This window comes from Ceratotherium simum, chromosome 22, assembly GCF_057802395.1.
Source record: "Ceratotherium simum simum isolate JZ-2026a chromosome 22, ASM5780239v1, whole genome shotgun sequence".
NCBI lineage: Eukaryota > Metazoa > Chordata > Mammalia > Perissodactyla > Rhinocerotidae > Ceratotherium > Ceratotherium simum.
In genome coordinates, this window is record NC_141921.1 from 25,070,274 (window position 1) to 25,088,726 (window position 18,453).

Genomic DNA, 18,453 nt, shown 5'->3' on the forward strand with positions numbered 1-18,453 from the left:
CTGTCAGCTGTTGCTGCTCGGTGTCCAGAATAGCCCTTGGGATGGCTGTGGTTCATACAGCACTTTTCTGAGCATTTTTTGGACGCTGGAACAGCAAATTATATTAGAGTCACTGTCCTCAGGGAGGTGACAGGCATTTATTTATTCTCAAATAAAGGAGAAAGGGCGTTCCAGACCCAGGCAGCTCACGCACAGGCATTAGCAGGAAGGTGATGTGCGGATCAGTGGGACGTGAGCTGGCCGGGCTGACGAGGCGCATGTGGCCAGCAGCGCCTGTGCCGACCGTGTGAACCAGGCCTTGTGTAGAAACGAGGGCTTCATCGTGGACCCGACAACCCACGTCTTGCTTGCGTGGAGCTCAAAATCCTGGGTCTGTCCCCGGGGAAGGGAAGGGGGTGCTGCTAGGCCTCCCGCTCCTTCCCTTCTCAGGTTTTCCTTAAGGCAGTGTTCCAACCCTTTAGAATGTGGGTTTGAGGCCCAGGCCCCCACCTATTGAATCAGGGTCTCGAAGGTGGGGCCCCGGAAGATTAAGCACAGTAACTTTTAAGAGCCAATACCCATATCATGATAACTCCTCTCTGGAGAGCCTGTTAAAATGTAACTACTACCTGGAGGAGGAGGAGAAACAAACCCATTAGTTGCTTACCCAGAGGGTGGAGCCGGTCTGGAATCTTTTGTTAGGAGATAGGGAATGGCTATCGGCGGGGGGCCATCGCGGGACCCTGAGCTGAGCTGACCGAGGCGGGGCATAAAGAACCTGGGGGAGGGTGCCCAGTGGAGACCCCTGTCCGTGCGCTGCCCCTCCCCACCCCAGGCCATGTGGGCAGGCTCCCTGTGGCCTGTGCAGCTCTGGGCACATCTCTTGACTCCAAACCTTGATTTTCCTTTTCTGGAAGACAATAAAAACCAGGCCCACCTGAGTTTGTTTTTTGTGTGTGTCATGGAGAAGGAGGGAACCCAAACTACAGTCACCCGCTGCATAAACAACGTTTGAGTCAATGACAGCATATGCGACAGGGGTCCCAGGAGACTGGTACCATGGAGCCTAGGTGTGTAGTAAGTATGCTGTACCATCTAGGTTTGTGTAAGTACAGTCTCATGTTCACGCGAGGACGCAATCACCCAACAATACATTTCTCAGAATGTATCCCCCTCGTGAAGTGACGCAGGACAGTACTTCTAAAAGAAGATATGGTGGATTTGAGGGGACTGACTGGGGCAAATATTGGCGCTACTTCTTTGGGTGAAAGATCCCAACCTACTATAAGTTTGGACGGTGCTTCCTTAAATATGTATTTGCACCTGTTTACGCTTTACACAGAATTTTACAACCCTTTTTTGATCATAACCCACCGTTTTAAAATAATGTTTCTCACCCTCATATATATACCTAAATATATATATACCTGAAACAAAAATTTCACGAAACAATACCTACCCTTATGTCCAATATATTCTGATATTTTCTTTTCAATTCTCTTCCTGTTCATACTTTTTAAATCTTGGTCACGATCCGCGAAACTGATTTCACAGCCCTCTGATGAACCACAACCTGCACTTTTAAAAACTCTGCCCAGTATAAAAGCGTAAACTTTTCAGAGCTGTTCCATATCCACTATCGTGTGTGGCTCTTGCACCGGCCTGGGTGACCGGTGTATGTACCTCATTTTACTGAGGAAAATGGCTTCTTGAAGGGAATTGTCCAAGGTCACAATCAGGCGACCAAAGCCCTTGAGATCCGGGTGAAGCAACACCATGGCCTGACCCTCAGACCTTTCCCAGGACCAGAAGACACTGAGGAGGGGTACAAGGAGCCCTGGGGGGTTAAGAGGAGTCAGTACAAAAGAGCTCAGAGCCTCTGGCCAACCAGAGCTGGCCTTCCTCAGAGCCACTCTCTTCTAGGTGATTGGCCCCCAGGGGGTTCCCAGCCACCACCCCATCCTGGGGCCAGCTCTTTCCAGCAGGCGCCACCCCCAAGCAAGGCCCTCTCCGGGCAGTTCATCCCTGCTTGCTCCTGTGGGTGTGGTTTCTGACAGATGGCCTGGAGCTGCTTTGTCCCAGTCACCAGGAACCAGTCATTTCTTCCCTGGCTCTGAGCTGAGAAGGTTCTTGGCAGGCTGTCCCACCAGCTTCTCGACATGGTTCTCAAGGAGGGACTCAGGTGAGTGGGCACTGCCTGGGTGTGGGGGAAAATGGGATGGGACAGCTGACTTGAGAGGAGTCCAGCCTGGTGGCCAGAACAGTCGAGGAGGAGGCACCAAGACTAGCCTGCTGAGTACCAGCTGAGTCATATAGGGTCTGGGAGAAGGTGACTCCATGAGGGGACATCGCCCAAGGAGTAGAAGGTCTATGGGGACGGACGGACGGTGGGGTGAGAGAAGACTGCATTCTGGGAGATCTTGTAGCCAGTGACAAACTGGGTACCTCCTCTTGCTTCCCTTAACTCCGAGCCCCCCTGGTGCACCAGAGAACTAAGACCCAGGGGGCACATCCCCCACTGTAACAGAGCTCTCTTCCCAGAGTGACTGTCAAGGGTTGCAAACTTGTTCCCACTTAAGAACTAATGACTGATCTTTAACTCCTTCCTAAAAGCAAGAAGGATAGAGGGAGCGAGGCATGGGGTGGGCTTGATGGACCACCTTCCGCAGATGGAGGTGGGGTAGAAGGGGTCTTTTGGAAAATATGAGCAAGGAATGTGGACGAATAGGTCAGGCAGGGGCCTCTGTAGACTAAAGGCTCCCAGGCTGGGGCAGGGGACAGGGTGGCAGGAGCTGGCGGGTGACTACCACAGGCCTGGGTCTCAGCACCCTCCCAGACCTGACAATTTGAGCTCACCAGGGCCACTTGGGGCCAGCTCTGCCTGGCTGGCCCAGCTGAGGCCCGGTGCCCAAGATAAGCACCGGCTTGCCCTACCCTAGTTGGTAGGGGGCTGACTAAGAGGGTCGGGACAGCAGCCCAGGGCAGGCAGAGGTCCCGTCCAGCTTTTCCTGTGCCTGCAGCACACATGGTACCTCCCGTAGTGTACCTCCTGGGGCAGTCTTGCTTCCGGGAGCCGAGAGGCCCAGCTGCAGCTAGCCATCCCGGAGCACCGCGTGGACCTGGAGAGTGAGGAGAGAGAAAATCTTCTTGCAGGAGGCACTGACTGGCGGGGACCGTGAGGTGCCGTGGGAGGAGCCACGCCCATGGGGAATAGCAACAGGGCCAGGGACCCTTGGGAGACGAGCCTCAGGGTTGCCCTGGGCCAGCTCATAACCAGCCCCAAATGCCAGGCTCTGGCTTCGGAGACAGACAGACCTAAGTTCAAGCCTCAGCTCCACCACTTACCAGCTGTGTGACCCTGAGCAAGTGACTTAACCTTTCTGAACCTCAGTTTCTTCATTTATAAGGTGGAGATAATCATAGCATCTCCTTCAAGGGATTGTGGTCAGACTTCAAATGAGACAGGGACATAAAACACTCAACAGAGTGTCTGCCTCAGGAAATGTCTGGGATTATTCATAAAGAGGGCAGCCTTAACTCTAAAGAAAGTGGAGGGCCGGCCCCGTGGCTTAGCGGTTAAGTGCGCGGGCTCCGCTGCTAGCGGCCCGGGTTCGGATCCCGGGCGTGCACGGACGCACCGCTTCCCCGGCCATGCTGAGGCTGCGTCCCACATACGGCAACTAGAAGGATGTGCAGCTATGACATACAACTATCTACTGGGGCTTTGGAGGGAAAAAATAAATAAATAAAATCTTTAAAGAAAGTGGAGTTTTAAGCAAAGGAGTAACAGTTTGGGAAAGAGAACAAAGACAAGCAACCCATTCAGTGCTTCATTTGTTTATTGAACAAATAATTATTAATACCACCAACTATGAGGCAGGGCTCTCACATTTGGCACTGAGAATACAAAGTCTAATAAAACACGAAGCTCACACCTACAGCTACAGAGCATAGTTTGGCAAGTGCTAGAGTGGAGGTTTGCACAGGTCCGGAGGAGCAGATGGGGGTGCCGTGTCAGAGAGGGAGGTCGAGGAATGCTTCACAAAGGAGGAAGCTGGGTATTGAGAATGATTCGGGTGGACCAGCCCCGTGGCTTAGCGGTTAAGTGCACGCGCTCCGCTACTGGCGGCCCGGGTTTGGATCCCAGGCGCGCACTGACGCACCACTTCTCCGGCCGTGCTGAGGCAGCGTCCCACATACAGCAACTAGAAGGAGGTGCAACTATGACATACAACTATCTACTGGGGCTTTGGGGAAAAAAAGAGGAGGCTCGGCAATAGATGTTAGCTCAGAGCCAGTCTTCCTCACCAAAAAGAGGAGGATTAGCATGGAGGGCTGATCTCCCTCACAAAAAAAAAAAAAAGAGAGAGAGAGAATGATTCGGAGCTTGGTAGTGGTTGATAGGAAAAGAGCAATGTGGGCAAAGACATAGCAGAGGTGGGGAGGACACCAAGTCGTGAGCAAGTTTAGGAAACATCGTGGGATGAGACTGGGAGGCAAGTTAGGAGACAGTTATGGGAATCCAGATGAGAAACAATGAGGCGTGAAGAGCTCAGTGCCGATGGAGAGGAGGCAGCTTCGGGCTCAATGGGGGAGGCAGAGGCAATAGGACTTGGTGACTGAACGGCCATGCCACATGGGGAGGGAGAAGGGGTCCCACGTGGGTAATGGGGACCTACCATGGAGAACACAGAAGGAAGAAGAGATCAGGGGAATTGTAAAATGCAGCTTGAGAAGTACCGAGTTTGAGGTGTCTGTGGGACACCCAGGTGGACACAGCTGTCCAGAGACACATGACACCTGAGTCCAGTGCTCAGTGAGGGGCTGGGCTGGAGACAAAGACTTTGGAGTCACTGGTAGAGGGAAGCCAGGGGTGAAAGAGGATGCACAGAGAATTGTAACTGAGATCCAAATGACAAGAAGGACAAGCCATGCAAAGGTGACCAACAAGGCTGGGGGAATGGGGCCCAGTAGGCGAGTGCAAGAGAGAAAGGGAAGAGACAGTCAGAAGGCACAGAGCTTTGCAGACCAGAGTCCAGGGTGTGGATTCTATCCTAAGAGCAGTAAGATGTCATTGGAAGGTCTAGAAGAGGGGAGAGACATGTTCCAATCGATGTTTTTGAAAGATCATTCTGGAGAACGGATGTTGGGGGCAGGAGTAGAAGCAGGGAGGTTGGATAGGGGACTGTGAAAGTTATCCAGGAGAGGGAGAGAATGGCCCAGAGCGGAATAAGACGTGAAGGCAGGTGGATGGACTGGTGCGTGTTTGTGGGAGAGTCCGCAGGGTTTGCTGGGGGACTGCATGTGGGGAATGAGAGAAGGGAGAACCAGGGAGGACTCCGAGGTCTTCAGTTTGAGAAATGGGCTAGACCATTGCGATGTCATTTACCAAGATGGAGGAGACCTGAGTGGGGAGCAGGTTTCTGAGGAAAATCAAGAGTTCCTTTTTGGCCATATAAGTTTGAGATGTTCGTGAGACATCCAAGTGGAGAGAACAGGTGGCACAATGCCCCCAGGGTTCCTCTGTCACTGTAGCCATGATGCCCAGATCAGTCCCACCAGAAGCTCCAGGCAATGGCTCGGCCCCCACCCCACTTCCAGGAGGGAAGTCTGACAGAGAATGGGGTGTAAGAAAAACATTTGGTCTTTCCCCAAGTCCCTAGTGCAGAGCTCCTAAAACCCTAGGAATTTCCCCGTAGGAGTGTCTTTTGGTATTCCTAATAAGCCCCTATCACAGCTGAGTTTATGCTAATGAGGTGACTTAGGGTGAGGTCCCTAGGTAGCCTCAGGATGGGATTAATCACCAGAAAGTGATTAGAGGCTGGGAACTTTCAGCCCCACTCCCAACCTCTGACCTCCAGAGAGGCAAGGCGGGGCTGAATATTGGGTTATAAAAATTCTTGAACAACAATGTTCAGAGAGTTTCCAGGCTGGTGAATACATCCATATGCTGGGAGGGTGGCGCACCCCAGCTTCATCGGGATAGAAGTTCCTGAGCTCAGGACCCTTCTAGACCTCACTCTGTGTACCTCTTCATCTGTATGTTCACTTGGATCCTTTATAATAAACCAGTAAATGTAAGTAAAGTGACTTCCTGAGCTCTGTGAGCCTTTCTAGCAAATTATTGAACCAGAGGAGGGGGTTGTGGGAACTTCTGATTTATAGCCAATCAGTCAGAAGTATGGGTGGCCCGAGATTTGCAACTAGCATCTAAAGTGTGCTTGTTTACGGGACTGAACCCTTTAACTTGTGGGATCGGATGTTAACTCCAGGTAGACAGTGTCAGAATTGAATTTAATTATTGAACACCCACTTGATGTTGGAGAATTGAATTGGCTGTTGGTGTGTTGGAAAACACCCCAGAGGGTGACTAGAACATAAGGGGAAGGTGGGCAAAAGATGAGCATGAAGAAACAGACATCATTTTCTTCTGTTAGATAACAAACGTAATGCTCATTGTTTGGTCAAACATTATAGAAGTATATCAAGTAAAAAGCTGGAGTCCTAGGGGCCAGCCTGGTGGCACAAGCGGTTAAGTGCGCTCGCTCTGCTGTGGCAGCCCAGGGTTCACCGGTTCGGATCCCGGGTGTGCACCGACACACCACTTCTCAAGCCATGCTGTGGCGGCATCCCATATAAAGTGGAGGAAGATGGGCATGGATGTTAGCCCAGGGCCAGTCTTCCTCAGCAAAAAGAGAGGAGGATTGGCAGATGTTAGCTCAGGGCTGATCTTGCTCACCCAAAAAAAAAAAAAAGTTGGAGTCCTCTCCTCCCTCCAGTCTCAGCCCACCACTAACTGGTGTGTCTCCTGCTGTATCCACAGTGTCTAATATGGCAGCCACAAGCCCCATGTGGCTACCAAGCTCTTGAAATGTGGCTAATTCCAAATGTAATGTGCTGTAAGTGGAAAGTACACATTGGACTTAGTATTTAGACAGTATAAAACAAGAATGTAAAATATCTTAATAATGATTACATGTTGAAATGATATTTTGGATATATTGGGTTAAATTAAATATTATGAAAATTAATTTCAGCTGTATCTTTTCACTTTTTTAATGTGGGCCACTAGAAAATTTTAACTTACATATGTGGCTCACATTATATTTCTGTTGGACAATGCTGTTCTAGATCTTTTCCTACCTGTTTATAAAAGAACAAAGATATACACTGTAAATGCGTGGTACACAGGTGCAGGGGCACTCCCCTCACAGAAGGGAGATCAGCCTCTACACATAGTTCTGCTGTTTCCTTTTCCACTCAATTCATTAGGACCTCTTTTCCAGAGAGTACATATAAATCTACCTCATCCTTTTTAAGGGCCATGTTGCTTTCCATAGGTACGCATAATTCATTCATTCAACTCCCCACTGGTGAACACTGGGGTTGTTTATACCCATTTGCTTTTCAAACAGTGAACATCCTTGGCCTGCCCACTGGGGAGTCTTCATTTTTAGAGTTGGGAAAGCCGGGTGAGATGTGAGCACTTAAATGTGACAGTCAAGGAGCCAGATTTTGCAGGCTTCTTAGGCAGGGCTAAGAGAGGTAGGGCTTTAGAGGCCGGCCCTGTGGCGCAGCTGTTAAATGCGTGCAGCCTGCTGCTGGCGGCCTGGGTTTGGATCCAGGGTGCACACCGATGCACTGCTTGTCAGGCTATGCTGTGGCGGTGTCCCATATAAAGTGGAGGAAGATGGGCACGGATGTTAGCCCAGGGCCAGTCTTCCTCAGCAAAAAGAGGAGGACTGGCATGAGATGTTAGCTCAGGGTTGATCTTCCTCACAAAAAGAAAAAAAAAAGAGAGATGTGAACTTTATCTTGCTGTCACTAGGAAGGCTTAAAACAACTTGTTTTTTCTAAATTGCTAACTCTGTATTTTTCCTTCATTACCAAACCAATATAAGCACATTACAGACAATGGGGGGCGGTGATAAAGGGAAAAAACCCTCCTATAACTATTGCACAGATGCTTCAGTTCTTCCTTTTAACCTTATTTTCTGGTGCATGTTTTTATTCTCGCTAAATAGTAATTATAGTGCTCATCAATTTTAGATCCTGCTTTTTTCATTTAAGGTTCCTGTGTCAGCATTTTTTCATATGATCGCAGGGTTTTCATAAAAAGTTGATTTAGCCAGTCCCTTTGGCTGGACACTAGGGCCTTTTTTACTTGTATCTGAGTGGTGTACATAGTGTCTTCTTCATGGATGCTTTCCAGTCAGGATGTAAGCAAGCTCAAGTTTCCCTTGTGTAAAGGAAACACCCGCTGTGGCTGGCCCAGCAGTGTAGTGGTTAAGTTTGCATGCTCCACTTTGGTGGCCCTGGGTTCTCGGGTTTGGATCCCTGGCGTGGACCTACACAGTGCTCGTCAAGCCATGCTGTGGTGGCGTCCCACATACAAAATAGAGGAAGACTGGCACAGACGTTAGCTCAGGGACAATCTTCAAAAAAGAAACACCCACCTCCATCAATCCCAACCCCCCAGCCCCCTCCAGTTGCCATCCCATCTCTTTCCTCCTTATAGCCAAACTTCTGGAAAGAGGCGCCTCCACCAGTGCACCTCCACTGACTCCACCCACTCAGTCCCCTGCTGTTCCCACCTGTGCCCTTGGTGCCTGGGCCTGGCTCTTCTCCCTCTGCTTGCTCCCTCTCTCCCATGACATCCCTGCCCTCCTGGGGAACCCCGGAACTCTCTCCTGAGCCTGGCTGCCTGCTGGGCTCCAGCTCCCTGCCCCCAACCAGACAATCGGGCGTTATCTCCTTTCCGGGTCCCCTAGCCCTGTCCCTCTAATCAGTGACCAAGTCCTGCCCATCCCACCTCCTGCTCAGCACCTGCTCCTCCCCACCCCACTGCCAACACCCTGGTTCACGTCCCAGTTAGCTCCCACAGGCTGGCACTGGACTCAAATCTGTTTTCCTGCTTCCAGCCGTGCTCGCTCGCCCATGTCCAGGCTCAACAGTTCAGTGGGAATACTGTTTTTCAAATAAAAGTCTGACTGCATCACTCCTTGGAGGAAATACCCTTTAGGGTGCCCTATGGCCCTCAAGATGAAATCCAAACCCCTTAACCTGGAATGGGGGCCCTGGGAGACACAGTCCTGGCTTACCTCCAACCTCAACTCTCACCATTCTCCATCTGTACCCCACCCCTGCTGAATGACTGGCAGTGCTGTGCACGCTCCATGCTTCCTCTCACCTCCTCACTTTTGCACACTGTTGCCTTTTCACGGACCTCTCTTCTTCCTCCACTGCTTTCTTTGCCTGGATAACTTCTAAACTTGCAGGTCCAAGCTTCAAGTCACCTCATCTAGGAAGCTTCCCTGACTTCCCCCATCTGTCAAGGCTCAGGCCCCACTCTCCAATTTGCCCTCATAGCTCTTGTATTTATATTAATCACAGTCTTCACTGTGCTGTGTTCCATTCACCCGTTTGTGATCTGTCATCTGATCCATTCCCTCTCCTCCCACCCACCCACATCTTCCTGACTCCACTTCCTGAAGAGAACATCTGTATCTCGCTCACCTCTGAATCCTTGACCTAGCACAGTGATTGATTCTGAGCTTGTGCCTAATAGATATAGGTTGAATGCGTGAATGAGCAGAAACTAGTGAACATCTTGATGCATAAACTTTTCCCATACTAAAGATGATCTCCTTCGAACGGATTCCCAGAAGTTGGGGTGATTGGATTAAAGGGGATGAATACTGAAAGCTTCAAATCCCACAGCTAAGTAGCTTTCCAAAACAGCGGTAGCAGTCTACGCTCCCTCCAGATAGTGTAAGAGTGCCTAACTCTGTATTCTTGCAGTGTGGCTATTTTGGTTTCTTTCCTTTTAAAAAGTGCTCATTTTATAGGCAAAACATACCACCTTGTTCTAATTTGTATGTCTTTGATTACTAGTGAGGGTGAACATTTTTCCATATGTTTGCCTATTAAATGCACCTCTTCAAGGATTTACCTGTTCGTGTGACGTAGACACTGGGAAGGCAGGTTGGCGTTTTATGAGATGACTTTGGGGACTGGGTAGGGAGTGGCTGGAAGCAGGGAGGTGGCTGCTGCAATTGTCCTGGTGAGGAATTAGCAGGCAGGGTCACTGCGGGGGCCCGGGGAACGGGAGGGGCAGAGAAGGGGCAGATCAAGGAGGCTAAGTCAACCAACCTGGGGACTGACAGGAGATGGTGGGTGAGGCAGAGGGAGGGGTTGGGCACACCCAGGTTTCTGGCTTGGCCAACTGAACAGGAGGAGGTGCTACGCACTGAGATGGTGCACAGGATACATACATACACCCAACTGCACAATGCCTCTCTGGGCTACTTACTAAATACACCTGCTGAGGAATGGTGACGTGGGGCAGCAGAAAAGGCAGAGGCGGGAGGGGCTGATAAGGCAGGCTTCTTGAAGGAGTCAGAGACCGGGGGAGCCAGATTTTGGAAGGATTTGTAGGGCAGGGAGTGGAGCTGGGAGGTTGTCCAGGGCACAATGAGGGTCACTTCAGGAATATTAATAATAATAAACAATAGCTGAAGTTAACTGAGCTGTTACTCTGTTCGAGGCCTTGTTCTAATCGCTTAGCATATTAACTCAATATCCACAACCGCCCTCTGACATGAGTATTCCTATTATCCGCATCTTATAGATGAGGAGACTGAAGTGCAGAGGTCCAGAACCTTGCCCAAACTCAGAAAGCTAGTAAGTGGTGGAGCTGGGATTCAAGCGCAGGGGTCTGGCCCCAGTGTGCATGCTCCTCACCATATGGTTCCAGCCTCTCTAGAGACATGGGCACACAGCCGGGGTGGGGGGGGGGGGTGCTGGATGAGATCCCCAGGAGGAGCTTATTAAGATTCAACTTTTGCGGGGGCCGGCCCAGTGGCGCAAGCGGTTAGGTGCGCATGCTCCGCTGCGGCGGCCTGGGGTTCGCAGGTTCCGATCCCGGGCGCGCACCAAAGCACCGCTTGTCAGGCCATGCTGTGGCGGCGTCCCATATAGAGTGGAGGAAGATGGGCATGGATGTTAGCCCAGGGCCAGTCTTCCTCAGCAAAAAGAAGAGGATTGGCAGATGTTAGCTCAGGGCTGATATTCCTCACCAAAAAAAAAAAAAAAAAAGATTCAACTTTTGGAGCCCTTCCTGGAAAACAACCAACCATGGACAAATCCCAAAGTCCGCCTCCTCTGAGCCAGGGATGGGACCTCTGAGCTCTGCTGGAGGAACCCTTCCCAGTGACTGGTGCCACCACAGACACGTGGTCCCTGACCACAGCTGGCCCTCCATGCAGCCCAGCACTCATCTCTAAGTGCCAGACAGCTCTCAACTCCCAATCAGCACGCCATAAACTTCCCTGTATCCCCTCCCAGTCTCTCCTCCTATTCAAGGTCGGACCCACCCCCTACCCAGGCTTAGCACTCCAACCCCTAATGTTACCATTCCCCAAACCTGCCCAAGGTTGTGCCCCAAAGCACTGCTGGGAGAAGGAAAGGATGATATATCTAAATGCTCATCAGAAGGGGCCTGGTTAGGGAAATTATGCTATCTCCTATTAATGGCCTATCAGGCAGCTGGAAAAAAGACTGAGGAAGCCCTTAAAGTACTGAAGTGGAATAACCTCGAAGACATTATGGTCAGTGGAAAATGCAAGGTGCAGAACAGCATATCTACTGTACTACCATCTCGGGGAGGGGGAGAAAGAGGAAAGAAAAGAGAGAGAATTTGCTACCGTATTTATATTTGCCTGTACATGCATAGACTATTTCTGGAAGGACGCACAAGAAACTGGTAACACTGGCTACTTCGACATAGAGAAACTGGGGGGCTGGAACAGTAAAGATGCTTCGCTGTATATATTCTTTTTGTGTGTGTGTGAGGAAGATCAGCCCTGAGCTAACATCCATGCTAATCCTCCTCTTTTTGCTTGAGGAAGACCGGCTCTGAGCTAACATCTATTGCCAATCCTCCTCCTGGTTTTTTTTTTTTTCCCCAAAGCCCCAGTAGATAGTTGTATGTCATAGTTACACATCCTTCTAGTTGCTGTGTGTGGGACGCGGCCTCAGCATGGCCGGAGAAGCGGTGCGTCAGTGCGCGGCCGTGATCCGAACCCTGGCTGCCAGTAGCAGAGTGCGCGCACTTAACCGCCAAGCCACGGGGCTGGCCCCGCTGTATATATTCTTGTACCTTTGAATGTCTGTACCATGTGACTAGAATACATTCATATTTTAAAAAATACATAAATAATCTTTCATATATGCGTGTATAGATATACATAAATGAGTTGCTGACGCCCCTCCCCACCTCCCAGGGTCTGGAAGAGAATCTTCTTGCGGCTGATCCTACTTGCAGTTGGCCTCTTAGGGCTGCTCCTGTACGGGCTCCCTCTAGTCAGGTACAACCTCCTTCCCCCAGCACTCGAGGTAGGACTGGCAGGGTCAGGGTTAAAGAGGATCTTTCTAAGTGCCTCCTTGAGAGATGGAGGGTGGTGGCTCTCCTGGCCTTGTGGACTCTCCCTCCTTGTAAGGAGCAAAGCCAGAAGGCTCCTGAGCCGGCTGGTATGCCCCTCACTGCTGCCCCCACCCCACAGGCATCTGGAAGTCCTCATCCCCATGGGTGTCTGCCCTTTGGCCAGAAGGCCCCTGAGAGACAACTTCACGGGTCTCCTGCGTCCCTGGTAAGGAACTACTGTCCCTCCCACTCCGGGAATGCCCATATACCCTACCGAGCTCTGCCCCAGGGGTCCTGCCGCCCCCACATCCCACACCCTGGCAGAGCAGGTGCTTTGCCCACCAACCCCAGCGGCCCCATAGGGTCACACATGTCCCACTCCTGTCTGTGCTGGATCTGGGCTAGGGACTTCTAGGGGCAGGGACTGCGTCTGACCCATCTGTTGGTCCCCAGGGCCCAGCACTGGGGAGGTGGCAGTGAGCATGCATCAAGTGGGTGGATGAATGGACTTGTCTCCCTATCCCTGCCCTGGCCAGGGCCCGGCCTGAAGTCCTGACCTGTACCTCCTGGGGGGCCCCCATCATTTGGGATGGCACCTTCGACCCAGATGTGGCCCAGCAAAAGGCTGCACAGCAGAACCTCACCATTGGGCTGACTGTCTTTGCTGTAGGCAGGTAAGGCCTGGGGAGGGGAGCAGTGCTGTCCAGGTGGGGAGTGGGAGGGGTGTGCATGTGATGGGGGGGGCACCCTGTTCCCCCATGCCATAGGATCTCAAGGTGAAGCAGGAGGCAAAGACAGCACCCCTTGTCCCAGACTCCCAGGGTGAGAGCAGGACCATCCTTTCCCTTCCCCTCCTCCCTGGACACCAACACCGTGAAGCCCACTCAACACAGGCAGCCAGGGGCCCAGAACCACATCCTGGGAGGAACCTGTCCAGGGGCTGGGGCCAGTCCATCTGGAGGCATTGGGTTTGTGGTGAGAAAACGACGGAGTGTTTCAGGTAAGAGTGGTGAGAGGAGGGGAGAGCAATTGGTTAAACAGGGAATAGCCTAGCTGCAGTAGTACCCACTGGAGGTCAGTGGCTCAGGTGCAAGCACACAGTAAGGGGAATGGAAGAGGTCTGCCAAGCAAGTCTGATGGAGGGAGAGGGGCTGGGGAGCTGAGGGTTTCTGGAAGGGCGTGAATCCGAGCTGGGTCAAGAGACAAGTGAAGACAGGAGGGGGATGCTGAGAAAGTGGTAGGGTCAGCAGATCAGAGGACTCTGTGAGGTCGGACTATTGAGGGTGGCAACACAGAAAGTGGGCTGTATGGATGGGGGACAAAGAGAGGACAGGGAGGCTGCGATTCTGGAGGTGGGACAGACTGATTATGACCAAGTCAAGGGAACGGCCACGGAGGCAGGTGACTGAGGATGGTGGAGGACAGACTCACTACACAAAGAATCACTTCCAATTGGAATCACTTCCAATCGAGGAAGTGAGGGGCCTGGGCAATGGACAGGCCCCCAGGTATGGAGAAGGAACCTGGAGTGATAGGTGGAGAAGAAACCCCAGGGGCACTGACTCCCCCATTAAGGATGGCAGGGGTGTCCAAGCTGGGTATCCACTTTCCAGATGCAAAGGGGTCTCCTGGCTGAGAGTGGCACTCAGATCCCACAACCCTAAGGTACAGAGAGGTAGAGTTCAGGGCAATTAAAGGAAAAGTTAATAGAACAGGCTGCTTTGGGAAGGTAGTGAGAGCTTTGCATCCAGAAGAGATATTCAAAAGTCTGGGGAAGGAATTCTGTCATCAGATACCCCAGACAACTGCTCCTCCAACTCTGTCCCCCACACTCTAAACGGGAGAGAAAGCCAGGAAGGGCCCTGGGAGGCAAGTGAGCAAACAAGACCAAGGGCTGAGCCACGGGCCAGGTGGGCAGAACTGCTGGGTCACTTGGGGCATTGGCCTCTCCCAGGGCCTTGGTGCCCCCATTTCCATTCCAGATGCCAAGCAGGCTGTTCCTGCACCAGCCCTTGGGGTTAGGGTCTCCGGGTTCAGAAATTCCAGGGTCCTGAGGTCCTGAATTCCCAGGTTCTGTGAGGCCAACACTCTAGGATGCTGAGGCTTCTGAGGTGAACCAAGGTCTCTGGTTCCAGTTTCTCAGTTCAACCAGGAATAGAGCAAGTGCAGGTAAAGGTGGAGGCTCCAATGCCAAGCTGGGTTCAAATCCCAGCTCTACCATTACCAATGGTGTATGCTTGCACGAGTTACAAGGCTCTTTGTGGCCCGGTTTCCTCATCTGAAAAACGGATGATAAGAAATGGTGAGCAGTGAGATAATGCACATTGCCTTAGAACACTGCCACATGATGAATGTTCAAAGATATGAGGCATTATTATTATTTCAGCTAGGATCCCAAGGTCTGTTAATACAAAGTTTCTAATATTACAAACGTTCTGGTTATCTATGTAAGGAACTACCACAAACTCAGTGACTTAAAACAACAATTTATTACAGCTCATGACTTTGTGGGTCAGGAATTCAGACAGGGCTCTGCAGGAAGGCTCCTCACTGCTCCCAGATGTCTGGGTCTCCAGTGGGACAGCCGACTGGTGAAGACTGGTGGGGCACCTTCTCCACACGGCCACTCTGCATGGCTAGCCTGGGCTTCCTCACATCGTCGCAGCATCAAAGCTCTGGGAATTCATAAGCGAAGGCTCAGAGCCCTCGAGACAAAGGCTAACGCTGCCTCTCCTCCAAAGCGCCAGCACAGCCTCACTTCCTTGGGGCTCTTGATCAAAGCAGTCAGGGAGCGTCCATATTCAAGGGAGGGAACGCAGGGCCCCGCAGGGCAGGAGCGGCAAACGACTTGCAATCATCTTTAATCTGCCTGGAAGGATTCTGGCGTTGGAGAGCTTTGAGTTCCAGGGACTGAGGTTGGAGGACCAGAAGGACCGGTGTGGGGAGGCCCAGGGAGCGCAGTCGGGGAGGGGAGCGGAGCGGGACGCGGGAGGGCCGCCCAGGCTGACTCGGGCCGCGCCCCGCCCGGCAGGTACCTGGAGAAGTACCTGGAGCGCTTCCTGGAGACGGCCGAGCGGCACTTCATGGTGGGCCAGCGCGTGGTGTACTACGTGTTCACCGAGCGCCCGGCCGCCGTGCCCCGCGTGCCGCTGGGCCCGGGGCGCCGGCTGCGCGTGGAGCGCGTGGCGCGCGAGCCGCGCTGGCAGGACGTGTCGATGGGGCGCATGCGCACGCTGCACGAGGCGCTGGGCGGGCGGCTGGGCCGCGAGGCGCGCTTCGTCTTCTGCATGGACGTGGACCAGCACTTCAGCGGCGCCTTCGGGCCCGAGGCGCTGGCCGAGTCGGTGGCGCAGCTGCACGCCTGGCACTACCACTGGCCGCGGCGGCTGCTGCCCTTCGAGCGCGACGCGCGCTCGGCCGCCGCGCTGGCCCCCGGCGAGGGCGACTTCTACTACCACGCGGCGCTGTTCGGGGGCAGCGTGGCGGCGCTGCGCGCGCTGACGGCGCACTGCGCGCAGGGCCTGCGGCAGGACCGCGCGCGCGGCCTGGAGGCGCGCTGGCACGACGAGAGCCACCTCAACAAGTTCTTCTGGCTGCACAAGCCCGCCAAGGTGCTGTCGCCCGAGTTCTGCTGGAGTCCCGACATCGGCCGGCGGGCCGAGATCCGCCGCCCGCGCCTGCTCTGGGCGCCCAAGGAGTACGCGCTGGTGCGCGCCTAGCCAGGGCCCGGCCTCGCCTGCCCGCCTGCCAGGGCACCACCCCGCGAGGGTGCGGAGTGCGCGGGAGAGGAAAGAGTGGGTCCTTCGTGGAAGCGCCGTGGCACTTCGGAGAGCAGGGAGCGATTGGATGAAAACAGCCCTCACCTCCCTCCTGCATGGGCCCAGCCGTGGCAGTCGGAGGAGGTCCGGGCTTGGGCAACTTCTCACTGGAAGAGAAGGATCCCCTTTCTCTTGCTCACAACAGCGACTGAGGCATCGCTGCCTATAGACCTTTCACCTCTGACCTTACTGAATTCAGCAGGTGCCTCCTGAAGAGGTGTTTTAGCCCCCCATATTCCCTCCCCCCCACTTTTTTTGTGAGACTAAAGCACAAAAAGGGAACAAAACTGCCTAAGGACACAGGATCTACAGGCAGTCTTGGAGGTGCGCAGCTGGAGAGCCAGAACTGGCCCCCAGGCAAAGAGAGCTACCTCTGGGCATGAGTCACAGGGAGGAACCCAAGTGGAATCCGGTTCCTTGGTTTTGCCCTTTCACCTCCCCCCCAAACATAATTTGTACCTAATTAAGTAATATTATAATAAATTATTCCAAAAGTGTCCTATGACCCTTTCTCCTGGAGAGTCCAAGTCCACAAAGAACACATTTCTTTGTTGTGGGGCCCATGTGGCTGTTTGGCCACTGTATCTGGAAGATAAGTTTCTTTATCCGCAGCTGCTGTCTAGGCTCTTCATCCTCAGTGGGAGAAACACAGGCTCCGAATAGCGTAAAGTCATCAGGTCCTCCAGGAAAGGTGGTCACAGAGCCAAAGAGACAGGGAAGGTAACCGCTGGAAGCCCCTGAGATGCTGTCTGACAGGTGGGAAAACAGGCCCTGAGAGGGTAGAATGTCACTCCAGGTCTCCTGAATCCTTTATGTCGTGTTCTCATAGACCTTGCATTTTTAACAGCCTCCACTGTTCCCAGGTAGGACAGCAATTCCAGCTATAAACCAACCCTGATGGTTTTAACGATCTGGTAATTTTTACAAGAAGTTTCCAGTTATTAATGATGTTGTCACAGACTAGTGCCCCGAGGAACTCAAGGGTGGGTTTGGAAGGATTTAACTGGTTTTCCAAGTTGTTTTTTTATGTTAGGGAGAGACAACCAACAATGACCCTGAAACTAACCAAGCCTCCTTACAACAGCCACCACCATGACCTTGCCTTATTTTTAATAGGAAGATCTCTGCAAGAGGAGATTAAGCCTCATTACCATAATCTGCAGTGTCCCTGCCTCTCTCTTTTGAATATTCATTCCCCATCCGAAATAAAAGTTCCTGCTTCCCTTTGTTAGGGAACACCATGACTTTGGAAATGATTCCTCATGGCCTCCTATTTGCTGCAAATACACTTTACTTTGTGAGACAACTTCCACTGGTGTAGAATCTTATTTAACTCACCAGGAGGGCCGGCCCCATGGCTTAGCGGTTAAGTGCGTGCACTCCGCTGCTGGCGGCCCGGGTTCGGATCCCGGGCGCGCACCGACGCACCGCTTCTCTGGCCATGCTGAGGCCGCGTCCCACATACAGCAACTAGAAGGATGTGCAGCTATGACATGCAACTATCTACTGGGGCTTTGGGGGAAAATAAATAAATAAATGAATACAATTATAACTCACCAGGAGGCGAGCCCATTTGGTTCAGTATCAATGTTGAGATAAGAGATATCTCCCCAATCAAAAGCAGTTCAAAGTTCTCCAGTTCCTCATACCTAAACTGGATTAGCAAAACCCAAAAGGCCTTTTGGACTCTGGATTAGAGATAAGAACAGGCCGTGTGCACCTAGGAACAGGTTATCTCTTGGTGACTATGAGCTGGCACGTCCCTTCCTCTGGTGGGAAAACGTCTTCCACCTTACCCTGCAACATTCACCCAGGGCCACGCACGCTGACCCTCACGACCCCTGCGCCACTAGAGACCTGAGAGTGAGCCAGTAAGATCTGGATGGGAACCTGCTTCTCTTCTAACGCTGTGCCTGACTATAGACAACTTCCTCATGTTGGGTGAGTCTGTTTTCTTGTATGTACAGTGTGGGTGTCAGTCACCTCCTTGCAGGGGTTGTTGTGGTGCTCCAGAAAATGTGACTTGCCTTCGCCCTCTCCTTGCCTGCCCCACCTCCAGCAAGTTCACGGAGTACAAAGGATTTGTCAAAGAACAGCCATTTCTTGTTTGAAAGAGGAAGTGATGGCACAGTCAGGGGTTTCCAGGTGCTATAGATGGAGACCTTCCTGAGTGGGGGAGGGGTCAAGGAATCTGCTGGGTGCAGCAGAGTGGATGGCCTCTTGGGAGGCTCC

At 52.4% G+C, this 18,453-nt stretch overlaps 1 protein-coding gene across 1 annotated transcript; it reads left to right on the forward strand.

Annotated features, from left to right (window-relative positions):
- Positions 1-1,954: 1,954 nt before the first annotated feature.
- Positions 1,955-16,718, forward strand: A3GALT2 (alpha 1,3-galactosyltransferase 2). The gene is made up of 5 exons (XM_014784225.2): positions 1,955-2,161; positions 12,264-12,347; positions 12,543-12,629; positions 12,940-13,077; positions 15,435-16,718. The coding sequence occupies exons 1-5, from the start codon at positions 2,139-2,141 to the stop codon at positions 16,120-16,122; spliced, it is 1,020 nt and encodes a 339-aa protein (XP_014639711.2). The 5' UTR covers positions 1,955-2,138; the 3' UTR covers positions 16,123-16,718.
- Positions 16,719-18,453: the final 1,735 nt, after the last annotated feature.

Coding starts and splice junctions, on each gene's coding strand:
- A3GALT2 (XM_014784225.2), top strand. CDS start 2,139: ATGGTTCTCAAGGAGGGACTCAG. Junction 12,348..12,542: donor TACGGGCTCCCTCTAGTCAG/GTACAACCTCCT, acceptor CCCACCCCACAG/GCATCTGGAAGTCCTCATCC. Junction 13,078..15,434: donor ACTGTCTTTGCTGTAGGCAG/GTAAGGCCTGGG, acceptor CCCGCCCGGCAG/GTACCTGGAGAAGTACCTGG.